Source organism: Zootoca vivipara, chromosome 13, assembly GCF_963506605.1.
Source record: "Zootoca vivipara chromosome 13, rZooViv1.1, whole genome shotgun sequence".
Taxonomy (NCBI): Eukaryota; Metazoa; Chordata; class Lepidosauria; order Squamata; family Lacertidae; genus Zootoca; species Zootoca vivipara.
The window spans coordinates 41,853,375-41,870,270 of record NC_083288.1 but is presented as its reverse complement, the minus strand read 5'-3'; the positions used below and the strand labels follow the sequence as shown (position 1 = coordinate 41,870,270).

The 16,896-nt window shown below is 43.3% G+C and overlaps 2 protein-coding genes across 2 annotated transcripts; both read right to left on the bottom strand.

Moving 5' to 3' along the window:
* Window positions 1–1,480: 1,480 nt before the first annotated feature.
* Window positions 1,481–4,628, bottom strand: LOC118095634 (olfactory receptor 4Q3-like). The gene is made up of 3 exons (XM_035136879.1): window positions 4,549–4,628; window positions 3,886–3,899; window positions 1,481–2,439 (listed from the first exon to the last, which is right to left on the bottom strand). The coding sequence occupies exons 1-3, from the start codon at window positions 4,626–4,628 to the stop codon at window positions 1,481–1,483; spliced, it is 1,053 nt and encodes a 350-aa protein (XP_034992770.1).
* Window positions 4,629–10,792: 6,164 nt separating this feature from the next.
* Window positions 10,793–12,717, bottom strand: LOC118078060 (olfactory receptor 4Q3). The gene is made up of 2 exons (XM_035101786.2): window positions 11,825–12,717; window positions 10,793–10,853 (listed from the first exon to the last, which is right to left on the bottom strand). The coding sequence occupies exons 1-2, from the start codon at window positions 12,715–12,717 to the stop codon at window positions 10,793–10,795; spliced, it is 954 nt and encodes a 317-aa protein (XP_034957677.2).
* Window positions 12,718–16,896: the final 4,179 nt, after the last annotated feature.

The following is a 16,896-nucleotide window of genomic DNA, read 5'->3' as shown; positions in this document are numbered from 1 at the left end:
AAGGCTACCTGGCACTTCGCTCCCCTTTCTTCCCACCCAGGGGCCCCCACACTCTGCCTGACCTTCAGAGCCAGCACACCATGTGGAGCTTGGCCTCAGCAGCAGATGCCTCTTCCTCACCTGGTCTCCAGCAGCTGCTACGAGCTCCCCAGAGGTGGAGGTTGGCAACAGCAGCTAAGGGGATGCCATGGAGAGGCAATGGGATGCTCCCTCATTGCCACCACTACTCGGGATGAGTGCCGCCTCATCCTCCTGCTTGAACTCAGTAGTGGCAGCAATGGTGAGGGAAACAGGGAAATTTGAGGATCAAATCAGAAGCTGGGATGGCTTTCGTAATTCTAGGACTGTCCATGGAAAATCAAGACACTTGGAGGGTGTGTCCTGAGACTCCTCTAGTAGTATAACTGACCAGGGATTGCCACATCCCTCCAACTGGTTTGGGTTTCTTATCTTTCTCAAGAAGTTATTTCCCCTCCTTACTGAATGGAGACCTAAGTGGAGAACAGCTCTACTTTTCCCATCCCCAATTCAGCTTCCCATTTTTTCTCTTGCCTGTATACTTCTAAAAAGACACTAATTAGTTTCTTTCGATCTAAGCTCAGATACTTCCTTCTCTTGCTACAGATATGTTCCTCCAAGTGGATTCTACACACACAGTTCAGGAGCTTGCCCCCATAACCGCTGGGCACAGTGACATCACACGCCCACATTGTGGGCATGGTGACGTCGTGCACACACGCCTTATAGCATGTGCATGCAGCAGTCAGCACACTTTGTGGGTGCCCAGCTCTATTCAAACTGCTAACTAGCAGATGGTTTAACGATTTTCTTTTTTGGATACATTTTGGAATCATGTGAAATTTCCATTTGAGTATCGATGGTATGCACTAAAACATAATTCTAATATTTCTAAATTAAATGGCAAATACCTTTTTTTTCCATATTTCTTCGAAGAAAGTCATTGTTTTTTTAAAAAAGTTACTTAAATATTGTCAACCTATTTCGTATACCAACAGTTCAATTTGAATTTTATCCAAACATTTAGGCAGGGGTGGCTAACGTCTAGCCCTCCAAATCTTCTTGGACTACAACTCCCTTCAACCCTGACCATTGGTCATGCTGGCCAGGGTGGGTGGTAGTTAGCATCCAACAACATATGCAGAGCCACAAATCAACCATCAGTGCTCTAAGCAATGCCTATGTTTTGTGGTTGGCAAGATAAAATTGTGGAAGGAACCAAAATTTACATTCACTTCAAAATTTAGATCTAACCACATGGATTCAAGGAGAACATTTCTTTCTATCTGTGCATATGTGGGTTTTGCATAGCAGCTCCTGGGACACTAGCCATGAAATAGGCACAGCCAAAGACCTCTAATTATACAGAGAGCCAGTTCTCCGTAGGTTTTGGTGGCAAAGCCATTCATAAATCAGGAGAGGAATGTGGGACTGTAGTAGGTATAATATGTTGGGGGAGAACTCATTTTTGTCCATTGACACAAGAATGGAAGAAGATGCAGCGATTCTTCAACCGAACCATAGCCTCCTTCATTTCCCTATTCCTTAGAGTATATATCATAGGGTTGAGTGCAGGGGTGACTACAATGTAGAAAATGGAAGCCATTTTGTCCACACCAGTACTGGAGAAGGGTACAAGGTACACAAAGAGGCAGGGCACAAAAAAGAGGCTGACCACGGTCAAGTGAGAGCTGCAGGTGGACAAAGCCTTCCCTCCACTCTCCTTGAAGTGGCCTCGAAGGCTGACCAGGATGACACCATAGGAGACTAGCAAGATAAGGAAGCAAACCAAGGAGAGGAGGCCGCTGTTGGCTGCCATGAGTATCTCAGTGCTGTAAGTATCGGCGCAAGCCAACCTGACCACCTGTGGGACATCACAGAAGAAATGGTCCAGTTTATTTGGTCCGCAGAATGGGAGCCGAAGAACCAGGACCAGCTGGGTTATAGTGTGGATGAGGCCACCAACCCAACAGGATGCCAGGAGCCTCCTGCAACGTGGGTGATTCATTCTGGTTGTGTATGTCAGTGGGTGGCAGATGGCCACATAGTGATCGTAGGCCATAATGGTGAGGAGGAGCATCTCGGTACCCCCAAAGAAGTGAAGGAAGAAGACCTGGGCCATACAACCACCGAATGAGATTGTCTGGCCATAATTTGCTCGGCCTGCCAACATCTTGGGGACAACCACAGAGCCCAAAGAAGTATCAATGATGGAGAAGTTAGCCAAGTAGAAGTACATTGGGGTCTGGAGGAGATGGGAATCTGCATGCACAGTCACCACAATGAGGAGGTTCCCCAATAGGATTGCTGTGTAGGAGACGGAGTCCAGGACAAAGAGAAGGAGTTGGATGGAGGGGGAGGGGGAGAGACCTAGGAAGGCAAACTCGGTGACACTGGAAGTATTCATAGAGCTGGCTGGATCTGAAGAGGGAAGAGACAAAGACATGTTAAGAGTCAGTAGCTCTCGTCCATCTTTCCCTCACTGTTCAAAGACATCACAGAATAGCCTTTTGTTGGGATTTACATAGAAGTATGACAAGAAAGATTAACCTCAGATAATGATATTCAGTAGACTTAATATATTTTACCACATTATGCAGTGATAATGTTAAAGCATGTGTTTATTGCAATATGTCAGTTTAAATTATTAGCATAGGATGCAGAATAGTAACTCAACTAGGCAGTGGATCCAAAAAGTTCCACAATGCATGACTTTAGGGAACATATTGTCAGGACGATTCGTTGTAGTCTTTCCTGCCAAACCAGCAATAAAGAATTTTTTTAAGGAAAGGAAAGAAATTACATAGACCTAACCCCTTTCTGTGTTCTGATAATCTTCCCTTCTCACCCTAAAGCAAGTAACACCTTCACCATGCTTTCATCCACCCCTCTCTTGCCTTGACAAACCTAATCATGTCCTAGTTTGCATGCAGTGTGTTCTCAGGCATGAGTTTAGAGAAATGTGTGTTTAACTCTTTCTTCTGTTCAAACACATTTTATTAATTTTGCCAAACATCTCTAGTGAATACACTCAAAAAAGTCCCAGAACTGAGTATCAGAAACATGTTAACATTGCCTGCTTTCATGCGAACCAAACACTGCATAACACTGGCAAAGCATTTTGAGATCCCACAAATTATTCGGTGTGTTCTTAAGATACTTTTATCATCAAGAATTATATATCTTATCCTGGAATCAGAAATGCAATCATGGCTTGGACTCTCAGTCTCCATAGTCCCTAGTCTTCTGTGCTTCACTTGACCTTGAAGCTATCATCAAAACCTGTTTGCTGCTCAAGGTGCTATTCTTAGCCATCAGACAAAGGGCACATATAAGAACCAATAGATTAATGCAATAAATTATTTGACCAAAATATCTTGCTGTATGCATTCCCATCCATTTCTACTTTGAAGCCCCACTCAGTCCAATACTCCCAGGAAGTTTGGAAAGGTATGTAGGCTTAAAAGTCTGCAGTCTATACTCTCCCACTGTCAGTATTGACACACATTACAAAAAAACCTGTCTGTTTATATTCTGTAACTGTTTGGTGGCCAGTGACTTTTTTTGCCAATTTACAGTTGGGGGGAGTCCTCATTCATATGCTAAATACAGTAGAGTCATGCACACAGGCAAATGCTTCATGCCATGTCAGTCCATTTGCCTGTCTGCTGAAATATCACCAGCCAGCACTGACTGGTTTTCATATTGGTGTTTTCATACAGGAGTATTTCCAAGTAAAACCTTGACTAGAAACTGGAAACTTTCACATACAACATGTGCACTCTACCCCTGCCTAGTATCAACCCATTTTAGTGTAACTAACAATGCAAAAAGTAGCAATTTATGGGAAGGGGTGAAAATGCTTACCTGACTTTCCATCACTGTAGGTTAAAGGGAGGGAGAGGAGAGTGGAGCCTGGCAGGGGCCTGGAAGGTCAGTGTGGTGCAAACAAACCAGCAGAACTCCTGGTGCAATGGCACCATGCCATGTTCCTTGCTGTCTTTCCCTCCCCCTTTCTGGTATGCCATAAAGAAGCTGATGGAAGCTGAAATATCCAATCAATCAGTTTATTATGGTCATAGACCAGGAAGCTCACATAAGGGCTGTTGCCCCTCCCTTCTTACCATCTCTGAATGCAACCAATAAGCCATTTCAGAGTTAGAACTTCATTGGAATGGGTCCTTAAAGCCACACATATACTGTATTTTTTTGAGTATAAGACTAGGTTTCCCCCCTAAAAAATAATGTCAGAAATTAGGGGCTGTCTTATACATGGATAGTGCTGAAGGTGGGTTGTCTTAAATCTGAGCCCCCCAAAATAGGGGGCATCTTATACATGGGGTCGTCTTAAAGACGGAAAAATACGGTTACTTAGGCATGCAAGGACACTGCCAGAGCAATGTTGCATGTCTGGGCTACTGAGCACACTCAGATCCCAATCTCTTTTTTGCAATAAGCAGATATGTCTTCTCACTAAATTCATGTATGCAGTACTTCAGTGATCTAGTGCTCCCACAATGAAGCCCTCACCTCATATCCAGCAGCTTGAGAAGATCTTGGAACCCCAAGACACCAACCTCCGGTGCCACCTCAATGGTATCTTCCGTCATGCATTCAACATTCTACTCCTTTTCTCACATACCTTGTTCTCAGGCAGCATTGATCTGCTTTAGGGTGCCCTCCTGTGTTGTTGGTCTCCAGAGATTGCACTGCAAAGGTGAAGAACGATTCTGAAGAATAATGTTAACACTAAAGGGAAATAGGAGGAAAAAAGAGGGGGGAAATATTGCTACTTTTCTATGATTTCTTTATAACATGACCATCATCAGGGCTTGAGGGCAAGGAATGAATTACCTTGCACAGGCATTAAGTGTGGACTATCAAAACAGAATTGAGGAATCCAGATTCCCAGCCTTTGCCAAACACAAGCATAAGACAAAAGGTCAATCTACCATCCAATCTTCTTACAGCAATAGGCAGGCAGATGCCTTCAAAAGCTCAAGGACAGCATAATGGCTTCCTCAGCTTGGTTCGAACCTACCATTTCATTTTAAACCCTATTTTTATTTCTCTGTATTCTAGAGATCAGCAATGTCTGTTCTTTGTAGTAGCACAGAGTATTTCTCATCCAGGGCTACTGAAAAAACCTCCAGACTGTAATTTGGAGAACTAGATGTAACCATATCATTACCTTTTTCTGCTTCCAGTACTGGACACCCAGCAGTCTCTCTGATTATGGAACAAAGTGTCCTGCAGTTTCTCTCTACAGTGGAAGTAGAAGCACATCTATAATATTCCAGGAACCTGTGATTATACTCTGGGGGGCAAGGGGCGGATCCCAGCTGCCTTTCGGATACCTTTGCCAAAAGATTTTATTGCTGAAACAATCATAGAGGTAGCGGTAGGAGCAAGAATCTCAAGTCCCTTTTGTCTCATGTATTTCACAGAAAATTTAGGAAGGTGGCCAAAATCCAAAGGGACAGCCTAATGCAATGCATATAACTAACGCAACAACAAACTCACAGTGGTGCTATGCTATCTGGAATATCAACTAGTTGGCGAAGAGGGCACCCACTGACTCTTTATTGGCAGGACGTTCCACAGGACTGGGCTGATGACTTTAAAGGCTCGATTTCTCGTGGTTGTAAAACAAGACTCATCAACTCTGGGAGAGATCAAAGATGCTCCTGCGTCTTGTTGGAATAAGATATCTCCAAGGCATTTGGACCTATGGTTCTTAGCCTAATCCAACAATGCATTATTGTCTGGTTGCAGAAATATGTGGCTGTGCTCCGAGGCCCCCAAGACTGACCCCCTTGAAATAACTTCACACAGACACTTATTTTAGTTTTAAAGTTATTGGGCAAATTTTCCAGGACCCTAGCCCCTCAAGCAGACTTCGGACGAGATCCAGGACCTCCAGATTCCTTTAATGAAATACCCAGATCCTGGAGGTAATCCTTCAGACCATCATGGACTTCGGCCAACCATACATCATTACCTTCATCAAATAAATGAACACCATCAGCCCTAAACAGGGCCATATTTGTAAACTTAATACCTGGGTGGGGAATCGCCCTGACACGGCCAAGGACAACACCTTCCACATCACTTTCCGGTCAATCCATTTCCGAGCATTATCAGTTACAGCTGAGTTTAAACTGTTCTTCCAAGCATGCCGCACCAGGGATCGTGACCAGAAAATAATTGTGTAGGGGCAAGACACAGCCAGCTCCTGTAAGTCTCTTTCAATGCGGGACCTTCAGTCCACCCCCCTCAAAAATAGCAGGTCATTTTCACCTAGCTGCAGAATCATGCAGAATCATGGCCGACGGCGGACCCAGGCTTGCCACCCGAGCCTTCACTAATGGCAAAAGTTCTCTCCAGAGCATTCCACCTCCGCCAACCATGAAATTCTTAACTGAGCAGATAAAGCGATATCACGCCCCATGCTGGTCTCCACTGCTCGCATGCTGGCCCAATGTACAATGCAATGGCCCAGAACCCAAACTTGGAACACTGGTGGCACTAAAAGAAAGAAAATGGCAAACAGGTGAGTAACAAGGAAAACTGCAAGGAATCATCTCACGTAGCCCCTGTAGGTGTCAGACCTCCAGTGCCCGAGATTCTTAATCCTTTTTGGTTGACAAGCCCCAATGAGTGGCAGTCATCCTTGACCAGGCAGGGACCTCCAAGAGTCGATGCTGGAAGTCGGAGTTGTGCTCCCCTGGCCCGCTGGTCAATCTTAGACCTGTGAATCAAAACCTACAAACAATTCTGCTTCCCCCAAGGTGACAAAGTGTTTCCTACGTATAACTTATCACATGGACAGCATATACAGTAGACAACATTTTTAGAATTACAAGTAATTAATGAATTGATTGTGAATGCAAAACATACATTTTAACTTTTAAAAATTGCAAACCCTCATGTCAGATTTTCTAATAGCTCCTGTGGTGTTTCACCTCTAGGGGTCTAGCAAGAGTTAAGTTGCAAGGGAGGTAAACAGCCAATAGGAGCTCTTCAGGCAAAAGCAGGGGAATATAAGGAGAAGCAGGCAGACAGGAGGGGAAGATAAAGGAGTTAAGTTGATGGGAGTTGATGAGAGAGGTGGAGAGGATTTTTAGATAGAGAGAGGGTTAGAGAAGCTAGGGAGGTGAGCCGTGGTGCAGAATCTGTAAGAGTAATAAGAAGGGAACTTCAGTCAGGGAGGAACAGGGGGAGAACTAATACTAAAGGTTAAGTTTAAGTAAACATATTTGAGAAACCATGAATAATTTTTATGCTTCTAAGATCATCACCTAAATAAACTTAATTGTTTTGTTCACTGTTCATCTGACTGGATTCCAATAAATTGTGTACCAGTACACAGACTTACTGGTTGGTAGCAGCGAGGGAAGAAATAGGCAAGGGAGGTATTGGGTCAATAGACCGTTAAACGTCCGGGGGCCCTTTACTGGTGTATCTCGCCACAGCTCCATTCAGTGAAATAATAACACTCTTATGAAACCATCGTCAGTGGTTAGTTTGCCATGAATTGGGTGGAGCCCAGAGTGCATTTCAGTTAGAATTTGAACTCCATTTACTATTTAGAAATGCTCTTGGTGTCTGAAGGTTGTGGCAGCATTATCTTCACGTTAAGGCAGAAGCATTGTGTTATTTGATGGTTCAGCATTTCAATATACAGTAATACTGGAAAAGGAAACCTTATTTTTTTATTTCTTTTGCTTTAGATAAGAGGTGGGAAGGAAGGAGTTTGGGACATACTGGTAGATCTATGTAGCATTTCAGCAAGGACTCTAAGTTAATTTACTATGGCAACAACAGAATTAAGAGATGTTTTAAGCATTAACCATAAGTACGGTAATATTATTTATATTTATATTATATTTATATTAATTTGTCTAATCTCATTTCGGGCTGCTCCTTCCTCGTCCTCTGCCTTTGCTGCTCTCGGCATTTCCCACCCTTGGTTTATACTTAAGTCAATACGTTTTCCCAGTTTTTTGTGGTCAAATTAGGTGCCTTGGCTTATATTCGGGTCATTTTATACTCTAGTATGTACGGTATGAGTCCAACTCCAATCCCATCCCAGGGAGTGCACTAAGGTATCCCCATCCCAGTTGTAAATGGAAACCTTTTAATGTTTAGAGGGCCTATTTTGTGACCAGTTTTCTCTGCCAGGCATGCCCCTCATTTGCAATCATCATTACCCTTTGCACAAGGGTGTGAAACTGTGGGAAATTAGGTGAATGTTGGAAGATGGTCTCTGCATGGCAAGTTAGCCAATGGTCTCCTGTCTCAATCCCAGCATTGACTAGTTGGGGTAATATGCAGATTTGGGAACCCAGATTTCAAGAGGCATTCATGGAAGTTAACCAAGTGTGCATTAATAATAATTGGATGGGTATTCCCAAATCTGTAATCCAATCACATTGTGTCATTATCAATGTGAAATAGCATACCAGTGGATGCCCATAGCCCCATCTCCACCCACATATTCTGCTCCAATGAGCTGTTGCTAAGAAACGCATGCCCTCAGCAGGATATGGAGGAAAGGCTTGCCATGGAGTGCAAGTGTGCAGCTCCCAAAAATATGATTCCCCATTGTTGGTGTAAACAGCAGTGTAACCCTGACTGGTTGCAATGATGCAGAAAGGAAGCTTCCCCTCTCCCTCCCCACCATTGCACCCACTGGGTGGGTGGATAACCTGATGTAAAGTCTCAAAAGGCCTGATGAACTCATGACTTGTATCGCTTTATGAGAGCACAAACACACTCTCCCTGAATTCCAAGTAATATCCAAATGGGAGATCCTGAAAAGTGGGGATATTGACAGACAGACAACACATTTCTCTACATCTGTGCAAGAGAGGTGGCTGAGATTTTGAGATGTATTCATTTCTGACAATACAACAGACTGGTCCTCCACCATCTTCAGAAAACGCCTAAATCTGGATTTTATTTTGTTTTATTCTGTGGTAGAATTACAAAAAGAAAAAACACACACCAAGAAACAAATGTTAGAAAGGGACAAGGTTAGACATGGATATGTAACACATTAGCCCCAGGATGGAAGATTTATTACACCCTGGATTAGAAAGAGTTAATCCACCTCCAGTTTAACTGACAGCGCATCTTTAGGAGGCGGGACGGTGCCCGGTTTAACGTTTTGGCAGTTGGAAGAGGGGGAGTGGGGTGACGAAGAGGGAAGAAGAAGGTTGTGGGGCCAGGATAGTGGTGGTTTAGGTTAGGCTTAGGATGACTTGAAGTTAAAGTCTGACAGAGTTAATGTATAACTGTAACTAAACTTGTAAACTTATGCATCGTTAAGAAAGAAAAACCTATGTTCTCAAGTAAATAAAATTCATCTTCTTTTTGTGCCAAAGAGTATCATCTTGGTGATTCTTGGTTATTCCAGCAGCGTATTAAAACTCACAGAGGTGGAGACTCAGAAAAGGCCAAAACTTACCTAAGGAAAAGGGGATAGTTTGTGTCCTAGAGTCACACAGGAAGGGCAGTATGGTGAAAACCTAGAGTGCCACAAGTTTGCCAGGGTGATATGGCAGACTGATACAGTGGGGATCTGTTCTGTAGGCAAGAGGTTGTTCATTCAAATAGCCCTGATTGTTTGTGAGATCAGGCCACGAAAGCTGGAATTAGACTCTCTTTACTGAGAAGTCCAGAATTGAGGGTTTTATTTTAAGGTGTAAGGAATTGAGTGGGGATTGCTTTTCCCCTGTACCCTTTCGTCTCATAATCTATTGGCAACGTCGGCAAGGGGGTTCGTCGCAAGTGACTCTAGTTAAGCCTGACAGGACAGCTTACTTTCTTTCCAAGTATTTATGTACCTGTCTTTAAATATATTAATATTTTAGCTGTCAGCCATGCACCCAGATATTTAACTTTCTTATGTATACCTACCGTATATCTGTAAGTTGTTGGACATCCTTTTTATATTGTTCTGTTATATTGTACTGTCACGTTCTTCACCAAGGTCTTAGTTTTATTTATATTTAATTTAAAGCCTGCTACCTGTCCGAATTCTTGGATCCTCAACAGAACCTTTGGTAAACTATTCTTAGGGTCTTCTACAGTAATCATAAGGTCATACCTTAACTGTTAAGATGGGGTACATCAACCTGGGAAGGCAGCCCATCTAAAAGAAGGAAATCTCAGATCCTCTATTGGCTTGCAGGAAAGCTTTTTTCTATTGGCAACGTCACCGAGGGGGTTCGTCCCAGGAGGCACAAATCATTCTCTTTTTTTGAGAGAGAGAGAGAGAGAAAGATACCTTGCACTTCGCTCCCCCCTTCTTCCGACCCAGGGGCCCCCACACTCCGCCTGACCTTCAGAGCCAGCACACCATGTGGAGCTTGGCCTCAGCAGCAGATGCCTCTCCTCTTCCTCACCTGGTCTCCAGCAGCTGCTATGAGCTCCCCAGAGGTGGAGGTTGGCAACAGCAGCTAAGGGGATGCCATGGAGAGGCAATGGGATGCTCCCTCATTGCCACCACTATTCAGGATTAGTGCCTCCTGCTTGAACTCAGCGGTGGCAGCAATGGCAAGGGAAACAGGGAAATTTGAGGATGAAATCAGAAGCTGGGATGTCTTTCATAATTCTGGGACTGTCCATGGAAAATCAAGACACTTGGAGGGTGTGTCCTGAGACTCCTCTAGTAGTATAACTGACCAGGGATTGCCACATCCCTCCAACTGGTTTGGGTTTCTTATCTTTCTCAAGAAGTTATTTCCCCTCCTTACTGAATGGAGACCTAAGTGGAGAACAGCTCTACTTTTCCCATCCCCAATTCAGCTTCCCACTTTTTCTCTTGCCTGTATACTTCTAAAAAGACACTAATTAGTTTCTTTCGATCTAAGCTCAGATACTTCCTTCTCTTGCTACAGATATGTTCCTCCAAGTGGATTCTACACACACAGTTCAGGAGCTTGCCCCCATAACCGCTGGGCACAGTGACATCACACGCCCACATTGTGGGCATGGTGACGTCGTGCACACACGCCTTATAGCATGTGCATGCAGCAGTCAGCACACTTTGTGGGTGCCCAGCTCTACTCAAACTGCTAACTAGCAGATTTTCTTTTTTGGATACATTTTGGAATCATGTGAAATTTCCATTTGAGTATCGATGGTATGCACTAAAACATAATTCTAATATTTCTAAATTAAATGGCAAATACCTTTTTTCCCCATATTTCTTCGAAGAAAGTCATTGCTTTTTTTTAAAAAAGTTACTTAAATATTGTCAACCTATTTCGTATACCAACAGTTCAATTTGAATTTTATCCAAACATTTAGGCAGGGGTGGCTAATGTCTAGCCCTCCAAATCTTCTTGGACTACAACTCCCTTCAACCCTGACCATTGGTCATGCTGGCCAGGGTGGGTGGTAGTTAGCATCCAACAACATATACAGAGCCACAAATTAACCATCAGTGGTCTAAGCAATGCCTATATTTTGTGGTAGGCAAGATAAAATTGTGGAAGGAACCAAAATTTACATTCACTTCAAAATTTAGATCTAACCACATGGATTCAAGGAGAACATTTCTTTCTATCTGTGCATATGTGGGTTTTGCATAGCAGCTCCTGGGACACTAGCCATGAAATAGGCACAGCCAAAGACCTCTAATTATACAGAGAGCCAGTTCTCCGTAGTCTTCAGTAACAAAGCCATTCAAAAATCAGGAGAGGAATGTGGGACTGTAGTAGGTATAATATGTTGGGGGAGAACTCATTTTTGTCTATTGACACAAGAACGGAAGAAGATGCAGTGATTCTTTAACCGAACCATCGCCTCCTTCATTTCCCTATTCCTTAGAGTATATATCATAGGGTTGAGTGCAGGGGTGACTACAGTGTAGAATATGGAAGCCATTTTGTCCACAACAGAACTGGAGAAGGGTACAAGGTACACAAAGAGGCAGGGCACAAAAAAGAGGCTGACCACAGTCAAGTGAGAACTGCAGGTGGACAAAGCCTTCCCTCCACTCTCCTTGAAATGGCCTTTCAGGCTGACCAGGATGACACCATAGGAGACTAGCAAGATAAGGAAGCAAACCAAGGAGAGGAGGCCACTGTTGGCTGCCATGAGTATCTCAGTGCTGTAAGTATCGGTGCAAGCCAACCTGACAACCAGTGGGACATCACAGAAGAAATGGTCCAGTTTATTTGGTCCGCAGAATGGGAGCCGAAGAACCAGGACCAGCTGGGTTCCGGTGTGGATGAGGCCTCCAACCCAACAGGATGCCAGGAGCCTCCTGCAACGTGGGCGATTCATTCTGGTTGTGTATGTCAGTGGGTGGCAGATGGCCACATAGCGATCGTAGGCCATAATGGTGAGGAGGAGCATCTCGGTATCCCCAAAGAAGTGAAGGAAGAAGACCTGGGCCATACAACCACCAAATGAGATTGTCTGGACATAATTTGCTTGGCCTGCCAACATTTTGGGGACAACCACAGAGCCCACAGAAGTATCAATGATGGATAAGTTAGCCAGGAAGAAGTACATGGGGGTCTGGAGGAGATGGGAATCTGCACGCACAGTCACCACAATGAGGAGGTTCCCCAATAGGATTGCTGTGTAGGAAACGGAGACTAGGACAAAGAGAAGGAGTTGGATGGAGTGGGAGCGGGAGAGACCTAGGAAGGCAAATTCGGTGACACTGGAAGTATTCATAGAGGTGGCTGGATCTGAAGAGGGAAGAGACAAAGACATGTTAAGAGTCAGTAGCTCTCGTCCATCTTTCCCTCACTGTTCAAAGACATCCCAGAATAGCCTATTGTTGAGATATATATAAGTATGACAAGAAAGATTAACCTCAGATAATGATATTCAGTAGACTTAATATATTTTACCGCATTATAGAGCGATAATATTAAAGCATGTGTTTATTGCAATATGTTAGTTTAAATTATTAGCATAGAACCCAGAATACTAAGTCAACAAGCAGTGGATCCACAAAGTTCCACAATGCATGACTTTAGGGAACATATTGTCAGGACAATTCGTTGTAGTCTTTCCTGCCAAACCAGCAATAATGAATTTTTTTTTAAGGAAAAGAAAGGGTGGCACTGTGGGTTAAACCACAGAGCCTAGCGCTTGCCAATCAGAAAGTCGGTGGTTCGAGTCCCCGCGATGGGGTAAGCTCCCATTGCTCGGTCCCAGCTCCTGCCAACCTAGCAGTTTGAAAGCACATTAAAGTGCAAGTAGATAAATAGGTACTGCTCCAAACGGGCAGGTAAACGGTGTTTCCGTGTGCTTCCCTGGTTCGCCTGAAGCGGCTTTGTCATGCTGGCCACATGACCTGGAAGCTGCTGAATGCCGGCTCCCTCGGCCAATAAGGCGATGGGCGCCTCAACCCCAGAGTCGGTCATGACTGAACCTAATGGTCAGGGGTCCCTTTACCTTTAACCCTGTTCTGATAATCTTCCCTTCTCACCCTAAAGGAAGTAACACCTTCACCATGCTTTCAGCCACCCCTCTCTTGCCTTGACAAACCTAATTATGTCCTAGTTTGCATGCAGTGTGTTCTCAGGCATGAGTTTAGAGAAATGGGTGTCTAACTCTTTGTCCTGTTCAAACACATTTTATTAATTTTGCCCAACATCTCTATTGAATACACTCAAAAAAGTCCCAGAACTGAGTATCAGAGAGATGTTAACATTGCCTGCTTTCATGTGAACCAAACCCTGCATAACACTGGCAAAGCATTTTGAGATCCCACAAATTATTTGGTTTCTTCTTAAGATACTTTTATCATCAAGAATTATATATCTTATCCTGGAATAAAAAATGCAATCATGGCTTGGACTCTCAGTCTCCATAGTCCCTAGTCTTCTGTGCTTCACTTGACCTTCAAGCTATCATCAAAACCTGTTTGCTGCTCAAGGTGCTACTCTTAGCTATCAGACAAAGGGCACATATAAGAACCAAGAGATTAATGCAATAAATTATTTGACCAAAGTGTCTTGCTGTGAGTCCCATTGAGTCCAATACTCCCAGGAAGTTTGTATAGGATTGTAGGCTAAAAAGTCTGCAGTCTATACTCTCCCACTATCAGTATTGACACACATTACACAAAAACCTGTCTGTTTATATTCTGTAACTGTTTGGTGGCCAGTGACTATTTTGCCAATTTAAAGGTGAGGGGAATCCTCGTTCAGATGCTAAATACAGTACTGTAGATTCATGCACACAGGCAAATGCTTCATGCCATGTCAGTCCATTAGCCTGTCTACTGAAATATCGCCAGCACTGACTGGTTTTCATATAGGTGTTTTCATTCAGGAGTCTTTCCAAGTAATACCTTGACTAGAATCTGGAAACTTTCACATTTAACATGTGCACTCTACACCTGAATTTCAACCCCTGCCTAGTATCAACCCATTTTAGTGTAACTAACAATGCAAGCAGTAGCAATTTATGGGAAGGGGTGAGAATGCTTACCTGACATTCCATCATTAGAATCACTGTAGGTTACTGGGAGGGAGAGCAAAGTGGAGCCTGACAGGGACCCGGCAGGTCAGTGTGGTGCAAACAAACCAGCAGAACTGCCAGGATGCATCAGCAGTGGTACTGGTGCAATGGCACAATACCATGTTCCTTGCTGTCTTTCCCTCCCCCTTTCTGGTATGCCATAAAGAAGCTGATGGAAGCTCAAATAACCAATCAATCAGTTTATTATGGTCATAGACCAGGAAGCTTACATAAGGGCTGTTGCACCTCCCTTCTTAGCATCTCTGAATGCAACAAATAAGCCATTTCAGAGTTAGAACTTCATTGGAATGGGTCCTTACACAGCCACACATAGACCATATATTTCTGTGTATAATACTAGGTTTTTCCCCAAAAATAAAAATAATGTCAGAAATTAGGGGCTGTCTTATACGTGGATAGTGTTGAGAGTGGATTTTCTTAAATCTGAGTCTCCAAAAATAGGGGGCATCTTATACATGGGGCCGTCTTAAAGAGAAATACAGTTACTTAGGCATGCAAGGACACTGCCAGAGCAATGCTGCATGTCTGGGCTACTGAGCACACTCAGATCCCAATCTCTTTTTTGCAATAAGCAGATATGTCTTCTCACTAAATTCATGTATCGAGTACTTCAATGACCTAGTGCTCCCACAATGAAGCCCTCACCTCATATCCAGCAGCTTGAGAAGATCTTGGAACCCCAAGACACCAACCTCTGGTGCCACCTCAATGGTATCTTCCGTCATGCATTCAACATTCTACTCCTTTTCTCACATACCTTGTTCTCAGGCAGCATTGATCTGCTTTAGGGTGCCCTCCTGTGTTGTTGGTCTCCAGAGATTGCACTGCAAAGGTGAAGAAAGATTCTGAAGAATAATGTTAACACTAAAGGGAAATAGGAGGAATAAAGAGGGGGAAAATATTGCTACTTTTCTATGATTTCTTTATAACATGACCATAATCAGGGCTTGAGGGCAAGGAATGAATTACCTTGCACATGCATTAAGTGTGGACTATCAAAACAGAATTGAGGAATCCAGATTCCCAGCCTTTGCCAAACACAAGCATAAGACAAAAGGTCAATCTACCATCCAATCTTCTTACAGCAATAGGCAGGCAGATGCCTTCAAAAGCTCAAGGACAGCATAATGGCTTCCTCAGCTTGGTTCGAACCTACCATTTCATTTTAAACCCTATTTTTATTTCTCTGTATTCTAGAGATCAGCAATGTCTGTCCTTTGTAGTAGCACAGAGTATTTCTCATCCAGGGCTACTGAAAAAACCTCCAGACTGTAATTTGGAGAACTAGATGTAACCATATCATTACCTTTTTCTGCTTCCAGTACTGGACACCCAGCAGTCTCTCTGATTATGGAACAAAGTGTCCTGCAGTTTCTCTCTACAGTGGAAGTAGAAGCACATCTATAATATTCCAGGAACCTGTGATTATACTCTGGGGGGCAAGGGGCGGATCCCAGCTGCCTTTCGGATACCTTTGCCAAAAGAGTTTATTGCTGAATCAATCATAGAGGTAGCGCTAGGAGCAAAAATCTCAAGTCCCTTTTGTCTCATATATTTCACAGAAAATTTAGGAAGGTGGCCAAAATCCAAAGAGAAAGCCTAATGCAATGCATATAACTAATGCAACAACAAACTCACAGTGGTGCTATGCTATCTGGAATATCAACTAGTTGGCGCAGAGGGCACCCACTGACTCTTTATTGGCAGGACGTTCCACAGGACTGGGCTGATGACTTTAAAGGCTCGATTTCTCATGGTTGTAAAACAAGACTCATCAACTCTGGGAGAGACCAAACATGCTCCTGCGTCTTGTTGGAATAAGATATCTCCAAGGCAATTGGACCAATGGTTCTTAGCCTAATCCAACAATGCATTTTTGCCTAGTTGCTGCAATATGTGGATATCAGAGCATCACCAGAACAAGGGTTACCCAGGGTCCCACTTGGTCAGTGCGCAACAATACATTTCAGATCTGTTGGCTCCAGTCCAGACCATTGCAGTTACCACTGTTCCCAGCTCAGCAGCAAGCCTGGTGAATGCAAACTGAATTCTACTTTTTAATGTTTAATGTTTTATAATGAAAAATACAACATTACCAATATAATTTTTCAAAGAAGACAACTTTATTTAAACAAATAAAATAATGTCATTTATAATGTTTTTAAACCATGAATATGCGCAATGTTTTTGTCATATCAACAGTTCAAATACCATTCCGTTCAAACAATAAGGTGGGAACAATTTTATTTTATTTTAATTTTCAGTTGCATGAGATTTTTCAACTTTTTCATATATGTTGTTTCCATGCTGATTTCACATCTGAAGTCAGTTTTGTTCTTTAAGCTCTAGGGTTTTTGT